A 14519-nucleotide genomic window follows, 5' to 3' on the forward strand; every position below is an offset into this window, starting at 1 on the left:
CCTGAGAGTGGGAGTCCACTGGCTTGTCTGGAGGCCAATCAGAGACTCTCTCTCTTTCCCTCCCCCTCTCCCTCTCTCTCTCCCTCTTGTTCTCTCTCTCCCGCTCTCTGTCTCTCTCTCTGTCCCTGTCCCGGTCTCTGTCCCTGCTCTGTTCCCGGTCGCGGTCTCTGTCCCGTGATCGCTCGCGGTTTTTCCGTCGGCTGCTGTGGTGGGAGGACGACTTGGAGCTCCTCTGAAGGGAAAGATGTTCCTGTCCGTTCCCAGTAACCTGGAAATCAAAGAAGGAAGATTAGTTGCTGAAAATATTTTTATTTTTACTCTGTTGCAGTGTTGCTGGAATATTATTCAACTTAATGAGATGCCATCCACAATCCGGTGATGTTCAACATGCACCCTTGTAGCTGACAAAAAAAAAAAATGCAAACGGGTGATGATGATAATGATGATGATGATGATTAGTGATAACTCCCTTCTCGTTGCCAGGGTTTAAGAAAGCTGACAAGCCTCATCTTCCTGGTGTTTGAAACCACTTCTTGTCTTGTGAGCTAATAAAAGGACAGTTTCAGGGGGTTGGTAACCCTGGAAACACACGTACAGCCCTTTCTGGATGATAGTTTGTATGGGATGTGGGAGATTATCTGAGAAAACAGACAAGTCACAGAGCTGCCAAACAAGCACTTCCTCTCCAAATTCCAAATGAAAACTTGTCAAAACTTTTTGACCCACTTATTACATAAACAGACCTTCTGTGCAATGTTTGAGCTAGAAAGCAAAATGATAAATATTCCAACCAAGGCCTCGTTGATGTGTCTGAAGACGTCATTGGAGTTCAAAAACCACTTCATCATTGTTTAGGTAACATTATGTTTCCATTTAAAGGTTATTGTGCTTCAACTGGAACAAGTAGGTTACAGGATGTTATGTCCCAAAAATGACACTGTCAAGAAATACACTCATGCTAGTTCTGTGATAAATGTATCAAGTCTATATTAGCTGTTAGTCTTTCTTAAATTTCTACTTTAATCACTATGAAAATATGCTAATTATTTTTAAAAATGTGGATCTTCTTCAGGACAACAACACCTTTCTGTCAGTGTCACTGCCAACATCAATATTTACTCTGACAACCCTGAATAAAATTCAATCGTCTTCAGAAGTCAGACTCAACCTTTGTGCAATTAAAGCAAAAAATAAATAAATTGGGAAGAAGTTGTAGAGGATCTAAACTTGATTGTACAACTAAGCTGACATGTTGGTTGAGAGGACAACAGCTTTAAATACTTTACAAATCAGGGCTTTATGGCAAGTGGCAGGAAAAAAGAACCTTAAAAGTCCTGACACAAACCGCGTCGTTGACTCAGCGACATGTTTAGGAAGATGCTCTGGTCACGTTAAACTAAAAATAAACTTACACCCACCCACACTGCGAAACATGTGAATCTAAATCTAGTTACACTTCAGATGTTTGATTAAAAAAAAGAGAATCAAATTAAAAACAATTAATTTCCCTCACATCTTAAATATGCTCTGCAAATTGAAGTTTCTGGCTGGATGCAAAGTACGTTTTTGCAATATATTGATTGAAATATTTGTTTTCAAATCCACATTGCATTATATCATAACATACTGCATTGTATGTTGTCTGTCAAAAAATTAAAAGAGTACATCGAAACTACCCAGATGTAACAAATTTACAAAGAACGACCATAAATGTATCTTGCTGAAAATGTCAAAGACCATCATGATACAATGATTTTTTTTTTAAAGCGCCAGCCTCACAAGCAAAATGCACTGCAGCATGAAGTAGTGTGACGGCATTTTGACATTCATATTAGCAGGACAAATGGATGCACACACACACAAATAACAACGCTTACGCGTTTAAGCTTGCAAAGAAATAATTTGAAATCCCCTCAAACTAGAACACAATGTGGAATTTGAAACTTTTGAGGAAGATTTCAAAGCTTGTCATTGCGGCGTGAGAGCCGTGCCAGTTAACATGCAGCTGTAGAGTTGAAGTTAGATTACTGGTGAGGCAGGGTAGGGTGCCGCAGGCTGATGCTGTACCATAGGCGAGGCAACTACAGGTAGGATTTTTCCAGCTGAGTTGTGCTTTAAGCTATTCTTAGAGCTAAAAAGGGGGAAAAGGCTTTTCTTGATGCTCGGATTCCTTCCGTCCTCCACGTCCGTCTGCGGAGGAAAAGACGCACAGCCACAAACTTTCAACACAATTTTCTGGCAGCAAATAGAGAAGTGGTAAAAGAAACAGCAGCTGAGCCACAATCATTCTTGCAAACACAGCATAAGATTAGACACTAAAATACACAAGAAATATTGACACAAAAGTTTCATTAGAGAGATAAAAGCAATAGAAAAACAACAACGTTTTATTGTTTGGAAGTTTGTTTTTAACCCCTACTTTTTACTGGCAAAGAACATTTTGGTTTTCCATCCATCAATAAGAAATTGTTGAAAAATCTAAAAAACAAACGTATGGACATGACAGCAAGAATATACAAGGCATGGAAATACACGGTAATAGAAAATAGAACAAGCTGATTCTGTCCCACAGCTGAACGCCACGATGTGTTTTACTGAGCCGGAGCTTTACTAGATCTGTCTGATTATTGAGTGCTTGTAGTGATTGCTTTTCATTAAGTTCCCTGGTTTTCAACCTATGCAGTCTATTATTATTATTATTATTATTATTATTATTATTATTATTATTATTATTATTATGATTCAGAATGATTGCAGACAATATACCATTTCATAGTAAATCAGAATTACCCTTTGGGACTCTCAGTGATTAACGTCACTCATCATTCTTACAGGAACTGCACACATTGATGATGGCTGAGATCAGTTTTTGAGAGCTTAAATATACTAAAAAAAACACACACAGAATCCACAAAAAAAATGTACTGGGTCTTTTTTGGTTGATGTGATGGTTGACAGAATTGCAAATCTTACTATTTGTGTCTTCTTCTTTTTCTTTTTAATGGCTTTGAAGAAGCCTTGTTTTTTCTCTTTGGTGGGCTCAGGAGGATTCATGACCATTGCTTCTGCAGCAGTCCTGCAGAGCACATGTGGAAAGGGTTTCTGTAATTACACTCTTAGGAATAAATTACAACAAAGATTTATCCGCTTTGGTATAGCACAAATGTAAAAAAAAGAAAAAAAAAGAAAAAAGAACAAACTGGAAAAAGGATGCCTCTACAATTTACAAAATTTAAATACTGTATTTTGTGCCAATGAAAAAAAAACATTTTTCTAATACTACTGTCATCATAATAAGAGCAAATAAATGTCATGTTGCAGAAAAGTATTCTGTGGTATGTTTTCATTAATTTTCTTTCAGTTAGTAAATAGCAACAGAGCTAAGCAACAATGAAAACTCTAATAGATCTTAAGTAATGATAATGGTAGACAGAAAGAAAAGAAAAACATCTCCATTCATCAGTGCACTGCATCTGTTGCCAGCTCTTTTCCACATAACTACCAGGATGACTACAAACAACATTTTTCGCAACTGGCGGAGATAAAAAAAATAAATAAATGATGAAAAGTTACATTTAGCCTCTCAAGGTCTGTGTGCAGATCGGCTGTGATGTTTGCTTCAACAAGACATTGCCGGCGTATGAATTCCTACCAATCAAAAGCCGTCTGGCGTTTGGAGTGGTTCGCCATGCCGCCTGGATCTCCGGTCACAACGGGTACCCCAGGCCCTCTGCCCTGACCAACACCTTCGTGGAAAGAAGAGGAGTTATCCGGTCTGGGGGAAGGGACTAAAGAAAAACAAGGAGGGAAGAGATTGACTGACAGCGCGTGTTTCCACACTATAGTGAGGTGTGTTTGAAGCGAATGGTTCATCTGTGGAGTCAAAAATACTTAGAAAACAGTTTGCAGAATGCTTTAACTGTTCCACTTAAATGGTAAAAAACAAAATAAATAAATATAGATCCAGCATGAGTACGGATATGAATACAAACCAGCACACTGCTCCGAACGTGATTAACCAGGAACATAAAATGAATTGGATGGAAAGTATTTGTGAAGTATTTTTATAAAGTGTTGTAGTCAAAACCACAACCTGAGACCAAGATCAGAGCAGACTCAAACCAAGACCAAGACTTTGACGGAGGTAAAAACCAAGGTCAGAGGAGAGAGAGGCCAAATCCAAGACCCAGCCAATCAGAATCAAACAATTGTCAAGATTATTGCTATAACACGTAAAGAAGAGATCTGACCACAGAAGCCCGTTAGCAAGCTAGCCGACAACCTGGATCCAAACTAAACAGACCGACCTGAAAACGTCCAGCTAAACATAATCTGACTTGCCATTAGCTGCAGGCAGAGTGAGTTGAGGGGGAGGACTTCACTCACTGAGCGTTCTGACTTTCTGCATGTTGTGAAGGTAGAAAATCAGCCATATATTTGCACTGGGAAATGTTTCTCCCTGCTGTTTTCTCATTCCTCTCATCTTCTCATGCTCAGCACATGGGGCCGCAGGTTGAGGCATTGTAAAGTTCAAAAAAAAAAAAAAAAACTTTGTTGGTTGCATTTGATTGCAGCCGGGGGTTTCACTCTAAATTGCTGTAAAAAAAAAGGAAATTTTTCAGCTCTGGTCTTTAGTCCAGCATGTTTGAAGCCAAGACAAAACCAAGACTTAAGAAATGTGGCTTCAAGTATTAAAACTAAACTTTTCCATATTTAGAATTTACTTTTAGATTGTCTTATTCATTATTATTTTGCAAAACTTATTATGCCATTTCACAGGGCTAGTTAATACTGTCACAAGATTCTGACTGCTAAAAAAATCTCCTAAAGAGTATCCTTGCACCGCTGCTGGAAAAGCAACATTTGTTTGCTAATTTGTGCTTATTTACCCTATTTGTCATTGATGAAAATCATATTCAAATGTGTGTGTTTATTTTTCTTGCACTACATTTTGTGTAGCAACAGGATTTACCTCTGTAGAAGCTGCCTACTCTCCGAGGCATGGACTCAGTGAAGATCATCCGGTTTTCCTTGGAGGATCCTGCATCCTCACCGTGAGGGTCATGATACATACCGACCTAAGAAGCATACACACACACACACCATGCAGAAAAAACACACACACACACACACACACACACGCAAACGCACACGCACACACACACACAAACTCCTTCAGTTCCTTCCATCGTGATAATCTTATTTATCATCGGCTGCTATTCAGTATCATTTTCCCTGGCACACCTCACAAGACAGTCAGGACAGTCTAAGAGCTTTTCAGTGAGGTTACATTTAAAACAGCGACAACGTGCAGTGAAGCTGTTGGGGTGGGGAGAAAAAAAGCCTATGCACCCTGACAGTGAGAAGAGCTATTTGGAGGTAAGGCGGAATCAGAGGGTCGGACCTCATTTTTAGAGCGCTGTGTATGAAAAGCAGCGGAGTTGTCCCTCGTAGAGTCTTTGATGGGGGCACAAGGGTGGCTCATGTCTTTAGGGGGCTGTTCACTCTGTTGAGAAGACGGACAGTTGCTAGTCAAAGCAGACTGGAGAAGCAGAGCGACGCAGAGGCAATGACAATGTGACAGTGACAGTCCCTACACACACACACAGCAGCTTGCGCAGCACACACACACACACACAGACACAGAAACATGTTGTTTGCTCTCAAAAACAACAAAAACACTTTTTAGGTGTGTTTTCTTTAACACTTGTGTTCTGTGTTTCAGATAAGCAGGAGTCACTTCATTTAAAGAAATGTAATCATGTTTGCATTATTTTTCTCATTCATCTGCCAAATCTGCCGATTGCGACCGACTTCATGCAGATGTGAGTTTCAAATGCAGCTGGAGAGATCCATGAACAACATGGACTCCCTTCGACAAAAGATAAAGAAGCTTCCACTGAAGAAGAAAAAAAAAACGCGATTAATCTATATTATTTATATTTTTTCTAAACATTTTAGAGTTACATTATGCTATTGCAATGACAGACTATTTTACTTCCTCTGTTGGCGTTTTCTCAGAGTGAATGCTCTCATCTTCTGCCATAAATCACCCAGAACTTGTTGGTCACTAACCCTCGTCATGTCGTCGGTGCAGTCCTCTCTCGATGAGCTCACTGAATGTCCAGTCAGGTTGGTACGATGTTGCAGCTGCGGGGAGAGGAGCTGAAGGCTGCTGGCCCGTGTCGGTATGGCCTGGCCAGGCGGCGGCAGGCCCGCCATGACGCCCTCGGACCCATGTGGTCGGTGACGTTCCCGTCTCACGTACATGGAGTGGCGCTGAGGCCGTTGCTGGGAGGAAAAGGGGGACGTGTAGCCCAGGCCGTAGTGATAAGACTCGTGGGGGGAAGGCAGGGTGTGAGTGTTGGGCATCGCTGGTCCTCCTGGGTCTAGGAGCTCTGGAGCACCAGCATCTTCTGGGGAATAATGAAGAGCACTACGTTGGCATTGCCCTCACCTGCGGGTTCTAAAGTGGTTTTCATATAATATTTGAAACAACTGCTTCATTTGATCTTCTAATATTCAATATGATGATGCAAAAAGTACAGCTTTTATTTCATCCATAGGATTTCTGAATATCTTAATGCCCATCTAGATTAATGCAAACATTTTAGATTGTTATGAAATTGTTTTGTGGACAAGAGATAGTCTAGAAACACGCCATTGTCATTGTACCGACTAAAATATTTCAAGATCTAATATCCAAACGTTTCATGGGAACAAAAGCAGATTTATCTTTTCATCTAAACTTACCTGGAGCCAACGATTTGTGTCTGGACTTGTGTCTCGATGAGGAGTCCAACGTGCTGCTCTCCATACGGACATTCACGCTGCTACGGGAAGCGGGGCTGTGTCCTGATCGGTCACTGTGTCGAGCTGAGGGACTGCCGGGGGGTCCTGGAAGACCCGACGGGGCGTTGAGGTCCAAACAGCTGGCAGGGAAGAAACGGGCACTGGGTCCTACGACGGCCGTTGCGTTTGGGTCGTCTGGGTGAAGTCGACCATCGCTGAGGTTCCCCACAGATTTGGCATCGCTAAGAGCCCCGTGGCTCTTGGAGAGGCTTAGATAAGAAGCTGAGCTTTTAGAAGAGGACGACATGGATCCGTGTGCAGAGTCTGCCATGCTGTGGGCATGGCGGCCATGTTGTTTTTCTGCTCCAGACTGCAATGTGTTGGTTTTATTTTCCAGAAAGGTGTGCCGGCTGGCCTGCTGTTGCTGCTGCTGCTGCTGCTGTTGCTGCTGTTGCTGCTGTTGTTGCTGCTGCTGTTGCTGCTGCTGAGAGCGAGACGAGCTTGGCTTGCTGTGGGTGTATTTTGCCCCATGTCCCTGATCTGACAGCTTTGTTGAGGGCCCCAAGTTGAAATCAAACTCTGTCTTGTTTTTTGCCTCTTTGGGACTGAGAAGATGTGGCAGGTTGTTGTTAGCCAGATCTTTGTTGGACGAGGCTGAACGATTTAGGGTCTGGGACATGTACTGGACTTTGGGGTGGAGTGTAGGACTTAAACTAGATGGAGCCGGTTTGTTGCCATTCAGGAAACTCTCATTGCTGAGGTGATGCAGGTCTCCATGGCGAGGGAGACTGGAACATTCCTTGCTGGTTGATCTACGACTAGTGCTCTTGGTGTGACTCCTGGAGGGGCAGAGAGAGGCTTGAAAAACTCAACTTCTTAGATCATATAAGTATGGACTTATTTATCTCATCACATTCCAAATTGATCATGATAACATGAAGTTTGCAACAAGTTGGGTTTTGTCACTATATGACGGAGAGCTAACCTTGTAGGGACTGTATTTTCTCCGTGGTGGTGTGTTTTTCTCTTGGACGAGCGTGGTGGGTTTGGAGAACCAGGAGAAGATTTTTCTCTCTCCGTCTGCCTCAAAGGCTGGAAAGCAGGATGGTTCAAACACTGCTCAGTGAGAAAACGCTCGGTAGGGTTCAGCAGCAACATGCTCTGATGAAAAAACAGAAGCAAAAAAAGGTTGTTTGCAGCTATTAGTCAAGACTCTTGTGAATCTAGTGAATAACACATTTAATTTAGAAGATTTTCAACAGATGTGCAAGTGGAAAACATGAATGTTTAAGTGTAAATTTACCTTCATCAAATCCAACATCAAACCACTCATAATTCCCTGGTACCGTCTCTCCAAAGTCTGAGGATGGGTGACTGTGGGAAACTGGCGTAGGAAAAAAAACAAAAAAACATCCTGGATAAAATGTTCATCCTCAGTAACGGTTTTGTTGTTTGTTTTCTTTAGACTCATATTACGCTTCACAAAACAAAGTAAATGTTCCTTCCCTTTAATAAAAAAAAAAAAAAGAAGAAGAAAAAAGTAACTCTCGGTTCGTATGACACGGATCACACTAAACAAACTACTGAGTTTGCACACACATTCACAAACGCGTAGCTTTTCTCAGCCTTCTGGGACATTTTCTCTTGCTGTTAAGCTGAACACCAACCACCTATCTCATGAGTCACAGCAATCCACTCAGTCATGGTGCTGGGAACACTGCCACAAAAATGAAACGGATAGAAAGAACAGGCAGGAGAGACGAGGATAAGAGAGCAGAGCGCAGAGAGGGAGGACAAAATGAAAGAAGAAGAAGGAAGGAAGAGAAAAAAAGGAGGGGAGGAAAACTGTTTGCGTTTCCTACCCTGATTCCATGAAATCGCGGGTTGTTGTAAAAGAGTTTCATCTGTTCAGCAGGAAGAGGACCCAGAACCTTCTGGATGGTGAAGAGCTGGAGGTGAACATCAGCACATCGAGAAAGCAGACTGAGCTGATCCGATTCTTGGCACAACAATGCAACTGCAGCAGAAACTTAAGGTGCATTTTCTTTGTTCTTGGAGGTCGAATTTTCCAAGTAATCAACCTAAAGTCAGAACTTTAGGTGACCAGATAAAAACAGTTTGTCATACTTATGGTAAGTTAACCCCATACAGTTTATCAGCCATTCTGAATGTCCTTATGTCTTTAAACCAGCATAACACTACAGTGCTGAATGTCCCTCAGTATTTAAAAAACATGCAATGTCAACATGTAAAATAATTTCGGATATATTTCGCATTAACAATAATCTAGGATGTTGTATATAATTTTTTGGCTCATGTTGCCCGCCTGTTAATTTGGGGGTCTTAAGTAACTGCACAGCTTTCTTATGTCTTGGCCTGGCTCTGCCACTCTCACCAACCTCTTTGAGTTTTGTTTTTCAAAAGCACTTGACACTTTATTTCAGCTTATTGACATTGAAGAAGTCGATGAAAGCTATCCAGATGACAGCTCCATGTAGATAAAACACCAGTTTTGTCACAGAAAGTTTATTTTAAAATTGCTTTGAAAAGACATAAAACCTAAAGGAAAATACTTCCACGGGTTACAGGAAAAAGTTGTAGGACCTTTAAATAAAAGGTTTTCATATTAAAAAAAATATTGCTAATCCACCTCCTTTTCAAATCTAGTAACCCACTGCTGCTCTACCAACCTGATCAATCTCGCTTTCCCCCGGAAACAAAGGCTGCCCGTCACTCAGCTCCCCCAGAATACACCCCACTGACCACATGTCCACAGCCTTTCCGTAGGGAGCCCTGCAGCAAGGGGAAACAAAACCTATGATCACAACATTTATGCAGAAATATCATTCAAGGAAGAGATAAGAAGCTCGTTAATTAGATAGCAGTGCAATAAAGACAACAATGGAGGGTGATGAGGAGGGCAAAAAAATAAGCCACAAAATTAAGTAGATATGATTGCAAGAGAACTGCATCTTTCATAAGTGATATTAAATTGCATATTTTATGGCTCCTAAGGGAAGATTTCTGCACTGTGGAGAATCTGGTGAGAAATGGTGAGAGTTCTGGCAGTGGAGAAGCAAAGGAGCGCTGGTGTTGGAGGGAGAGAGTATTTGAGTGGGAGGCATTCAAACGCCGTCTCTGTAAATGTTCCAGGGCATTTACTAAATCAAGCCACAGCAGTGCGGATAGATGACGTTCATCTGTCTCCAAGCTAGGACGGACACTGGTTGCAGCAAAAAATAATAATCCACCCTCCCACCCCCCATAAAAAAAAGAAAAGAAAATGAGCCGCATTATAGAATTAAAAATAAATCAGATTTTTGATCTCAAAATGCAATACTGAAGATTCGTGGCAGCTTATCTTCCAATGTAGCGCATAGCTTACTGCTTGCTTTCCCCACTGCTCTGATTACATGGCAGTGCCATCGCTAACCTAACATTTAATAAATAACCAGCGTCAGAGATGCTCTACAATCAGTCCATATCATTAGGATATCATGTTGGCCTTTTAAAATCCATTAGGAATTAAGCACATCATGACTTTACGAAGCTGCACAGTTTGGTCTTGGCATCACATGAAGCTGTAAGTAGACATGAACTCACTGAGCCCTGGTTCTTTTGAAACCATGAAAAACCCACTATATTTATCCAAATGACTTCTTATAAAATACAATGTAACTCATTCTCAACCGCGGAGATTGAGAACAGAACTTCACGAGCTACAGATGCACCTCGATTAATTAGAATATGACGGAAATGGTAAGTAAGTTATTTCAGTAAACAGATTCCATAAATGAAAAACTTATAGATATGTCTCACATAGAGGTATTTTTAATTGTTTATTTTGGCTAATAGTGTTTACTTAGAGTGCTAAGCAGTTGCACATCTTGTTTAAAAAGTGTAAAAACATATATTTTTAATGATTACAGTATTGTAAATCTGCCCCTTACTGAATGGTTTATTATTTTGATTTATATATATATATATATATTATAAGAAGGGAAGATGTGAAGTGATTAGGACAATATATATATTCAAAGAGTATTTCCAGAAATATAATCTTTTTCTTTGAACACTTATGTAATTTGGCACAATACTAATAAAACCAGATTTGATTTGACTGATATTTTAGCATCCACTTGTGCTAAAATAGCACAAGATCTTGAAACCTAATCAATGAAAAATTAATCAACAATCCGATGTGTAACGATGGCCCCTGAGAAGACGTAATGTTTCAGTTGTGGACTGTGTGTTTCATGACTTTGTATTTTAGTGTTTGTATGATGTAAAGCACTTTGAACTGCCTTGTTGCTGAAAGATGCCATACAAATAAAATTTGATTAGATTTAATTCTGTGACGCACTAGAGGCCCTCAGAAATAGCTACGGCGGGCAGGATTTGGCCTGCGGGCTTGGAGTTTGACACCATATAGTCCACAGAAAAAATAAATTACATACTTAACATCAAAATTAACGAGCTCCCACACATAGCGACCTACCCCAGCAGCAGCTCAGGTGAGCGGTACCACCTGGTGGCCACGTACTCGGTGTAGTTGGCATCTGTTCCTTCAGATAGGTTACGAGCAAACCCTGAGCCGGAGGAGGACAGAGATAATTGCACCAAGTAGACTTTATTTTGTCAACAGCAAATGCAAAAATGACCAATTAATAACAGGAAAGGACATTCAGTATCTAAATTGCTTGGACAGCCACAGTGACAGCATGGTAATGTTTGCCATGTGACCAGACTAATTAGTTATGTGACTGCAGGCGATCTGAGACTCCACTTTAGATAACTGGTGTAGAGAGAATCCATTTTAAGCAAGGAAAAGTCACAGTAAACAGAATGCCAGCTCCAACAGTGAATACCAAACAAATCTCACCCCAGCTGACTCAGTGGGTTGGCATTAGCCAATTATTCAGAGCCAGCTGACCGTGTCAGTTTTGCAAATATGCGTCCAAATGTAAAATACACACCTAGAGCACCGTGAAAGGGCAAATCCACGAACCACTAGTACGTTTGCATCAATGCGTTTCTCAGAACACGAGGGTTTCTGCTACTAACATCACTACAATTTGACAGAGATGTTACCAATTAACTAATAATACATCAACAACCACCAGGGTATATTTAGGGTGCTGATGTTTCCCAGAGGCAGATTTAGTTTCTCTGATAATCAGTTTACAAGATAGAAAAAGGTGGGATTTTCTATTTTAAACCAACCCACAGAAACAAAACCGTTGAATCACTGATCTGATTAGAGAATCAACGCATAACAACTATCAATTTGATAAGATGGAAGACACATCAGGATGTCTACTCAACAAATCAAAGCATATGACATTATATATGAGAAAATGAAATTATTGATGCTACATTAGAAGTGAAGGATGTTACTAACTTATAAACAACAGAAGGTTAAATATACACTCACCAAAGTCACACAGTTTAAGAACATCATCTGAACTGATGAGAAGGTTTTCTGGTTTGATATCTGAAAGAGAGATGATCTAAATCAATATCTTATCGAATTCAATAGTCAAGAAATTTAAGTCACAGTTTTATCTCTGTTTTAAAGAGTGTAACAGAGGTTACAAATCCTTAATAACAAGCAGTGGTGATACATATTCTCATGGATTATTTTGTCTGGCCTAGCAGTAACAATATCAGCAATGCTTTGGAAAAACATGGGCAAGACGCTGAAGGCACCAAAGATTCATGAAATCAGGAACAGTGACCTGGTGGTTGTAAAAGAGTAGAAGGGAAGCAAACAAATACGAATACTGACCTCTGTGTACGATTTCATTTTTGTGACACCAGTTGATGGCTTTGATGAGCTGGAAAATGTAGCTGCGAACTTTTTCTGGCGGCGCACCATTGGGAAATTCCTCTAGCAGTTCAAGCATGTTCTGACAAACCACAACAATGACATCATGAAAAATCAGACAAACTCTGTAACAGCAATTCCAATAATCCATCCATCCACACATACAGTATATATTACATCTGGAGAATTATGGTGTGTTGAATTTTCATTTTAAAAAAACATGGTGAAAAACTGTTTGGACAACCTGGCAAAACAACGGGAAATACCAGTACTTACTACCAGCACAGTTTCTATGTTGCCATGGTGACACCTTTTTTTAATGCTTAACTGAGCAGTCACCATCCTACAGCCATGGATGAAGCAGCATAAAGTGCTGTGTGCACAGCATGCAGACTCCATTAAATAAACATGGTATTGATGTTATCCTGACCCTCTCAACATATTCAAAGACGAGGTAGAGCTTCCCCCTCCTGCGAAAAGCCTCTTTGAGCTCGACGATGTTGTCCTGCTTCAGGGTCCGGAGCATCTTCAGCTCCCGAAGCGTCGTCTCCTTAACCTCCTCATTTTCTGAGTGGGCATTTAAAGACAAATATAGTTTCTTTTGCACTTTAACCATTTTTCCTTCTTTCTGCCCATCTTTTTTTTAAATTTTTTACTCACCTTCACTGTCTTTGAACTTCTTGATGGCCACCAGCTCATTTGTTTCCTGAGAAGAACAATGAACAACAGTTTAGCTTTGTTTTAGTGGGACAAAGGTACCTAATGACTTTATAAGAAGGGAAGATGTGAAGTGATTAGTCTTCTGTCACTGAGATGTGGGAAAAGCTAAAACAAAAAGGGCTAAACAATGATAGCTCTAAGCACAAAGCTAGTGTGTTCTAACAGGGCATCTGTATACTGAATATCTGTATTTGGAACCGGGGTCCCTAAAGAAAATAATGGAAATGCACAACTACCCAAAACATCATAATAGTCATTGATTCGATATTAACCCATTCATAGAGCCAATGTTTGATGAAACCATGATGAAACAATAAACGATACGGACAAGAATAAACAGCTTGGTTAATGACTTATGATAAAGCTCTTCATCCTAGAGCAGTCTGTCCCCAAAACCCAACAACAGCCACCACACATTTCAGTATCATTTTTAAGTGCACCAGTGGTTGAAATTAGAAACAAATTCAATTATATTCGATTTCGACTGCAATACAAAATGTTGGAAAACAAACAAACAAAAAAAAAAACAAACAAAAAACCTCTCATACAAAATGTGGAACATATTCTCTAGAACAAAGCCAGAAATTCATGAATGCTCTGTTTGCTTTTTGGAAAAATTCTCCTTCAGATGTATTTGAGAAAACAAACAACCAACAAAACAACTATGTGTCCAGATTACAATAAAATGTATATGATTATGCATACAATCATATTAGAGTTATGAGACACAATTTCCTATTCTTGTTTTGATTTCTAGCACTTGTAAAGAAAATGTCTGACTCTTTAGATACCTAAATGCTGAGCAGATGCTCACCTCCCTGCTGGGACCAAAACAATACAAAGTCAACCAAAGGAAACTAATGCCTAGCAATAATTCAAAAAAATACTTGTGATATGTTAATATTCAGCCCATATATGTGCAAATGCATTCTTGTTTACAACCTTCTCCTGACTGATACAGTAGAAGGTTGTGCATTGTACATTTTTCGAACCTCTTGAAGTTACAGGATTATCTAACTATCAAGAAAGTCCAACTGGGACTTTCTTGAAAGTCCCAGTTGTCCCAGTTGTGAGTCTGATTGCTCAGACTCACAACAGTTGATGTAAAGTTTTAAACAAATAAAACTAAATACTGAAATTAAATAAAAAGGCACTGCTACAAGTATTTGTCTACAGTTTT

At 40.1% G+C, this 14519-nt stretch overlaps 1 protein-coding gene across 6 annotated transcripts in view; it reads right to left on the reverse strand.

Annotated features, from left to right (window-relative positions):
- cdkl5 (cyclin dependent kinase like 5) overlaps positions 1-14519 on the reverse strand; it is a 35816-nt gene that overhangs the window by 5071 nt on the left and 16226 nt on the right. The window contains exons 4-20 of one of the 6 annotated variants that reach the window (XM_008404506.2): positions 13280-13325; positions 13050-13186; positions 12581-12701; positions 12227-12286; positions 11291-11381; positions 9483-9585; positions 8655-8741; positions 8096-8176; positions 7778-7953; positions 6754-7631; positions 6076-6413; positions 5405-5506; positions 4973-5078; positions 3653-3788; positions 2974-3076; positions 2029-2190; positions 2-268 (exon numbers count right to left, since the gene is read on the reverse strand). In XM_008404506.2, the coding sequence (XP_008402728.1) occupies positions 2-268; positions 2029-2190; positions 2974-3076; positions 3653-3788; positions 4973-5078; positions 5405-5506; positions 6076-6413; positions 6754-7631; positions 7778-7953; positions 8096-8176; positions 8655-8741; positions 9483-9585; positions 11291-11381; positions 12227-12286; positions 12581-12701; positions 13050-13186; positions 13280-13325 (2994 nt within the window). Of the gene's footprint in view, position 1; positions 269-2028; positions 2191-2973; positions 3077-3652; positions 3789-4972; positions 5079-5404; positions 5507-6075; positions 6417-6753; positions 7632-7777; positions 7954-8095; positions 8177-8654; positions 8742-9482; positions 9586-11290; positions 11382-12226; positions 12287-12580; positions 12702-13049; positions 13187-13279; positions 13326-14519 lie in introns of all 6 variants that reach the window. The other 5 variants (XM_008404507.2, XM_008404505.2, XM_008404508.2 and 2 more) reach the window with 5 other exon arrangements.

Source organism: Poecilia reticulata, linkage group LG3, assembly GCF_000633615.1.
Source record: "Poecilia reticulata strain Guanapo linkage group LG3, Guppy_female_1.0+MT, whole genome shotgun sequence".
NCBI lineage: Eukaryota > Metazoa > Chordata > Actinopteri > Cyprinodontiformes > Poeciliidae > Poecilia > Poecilia reticulata.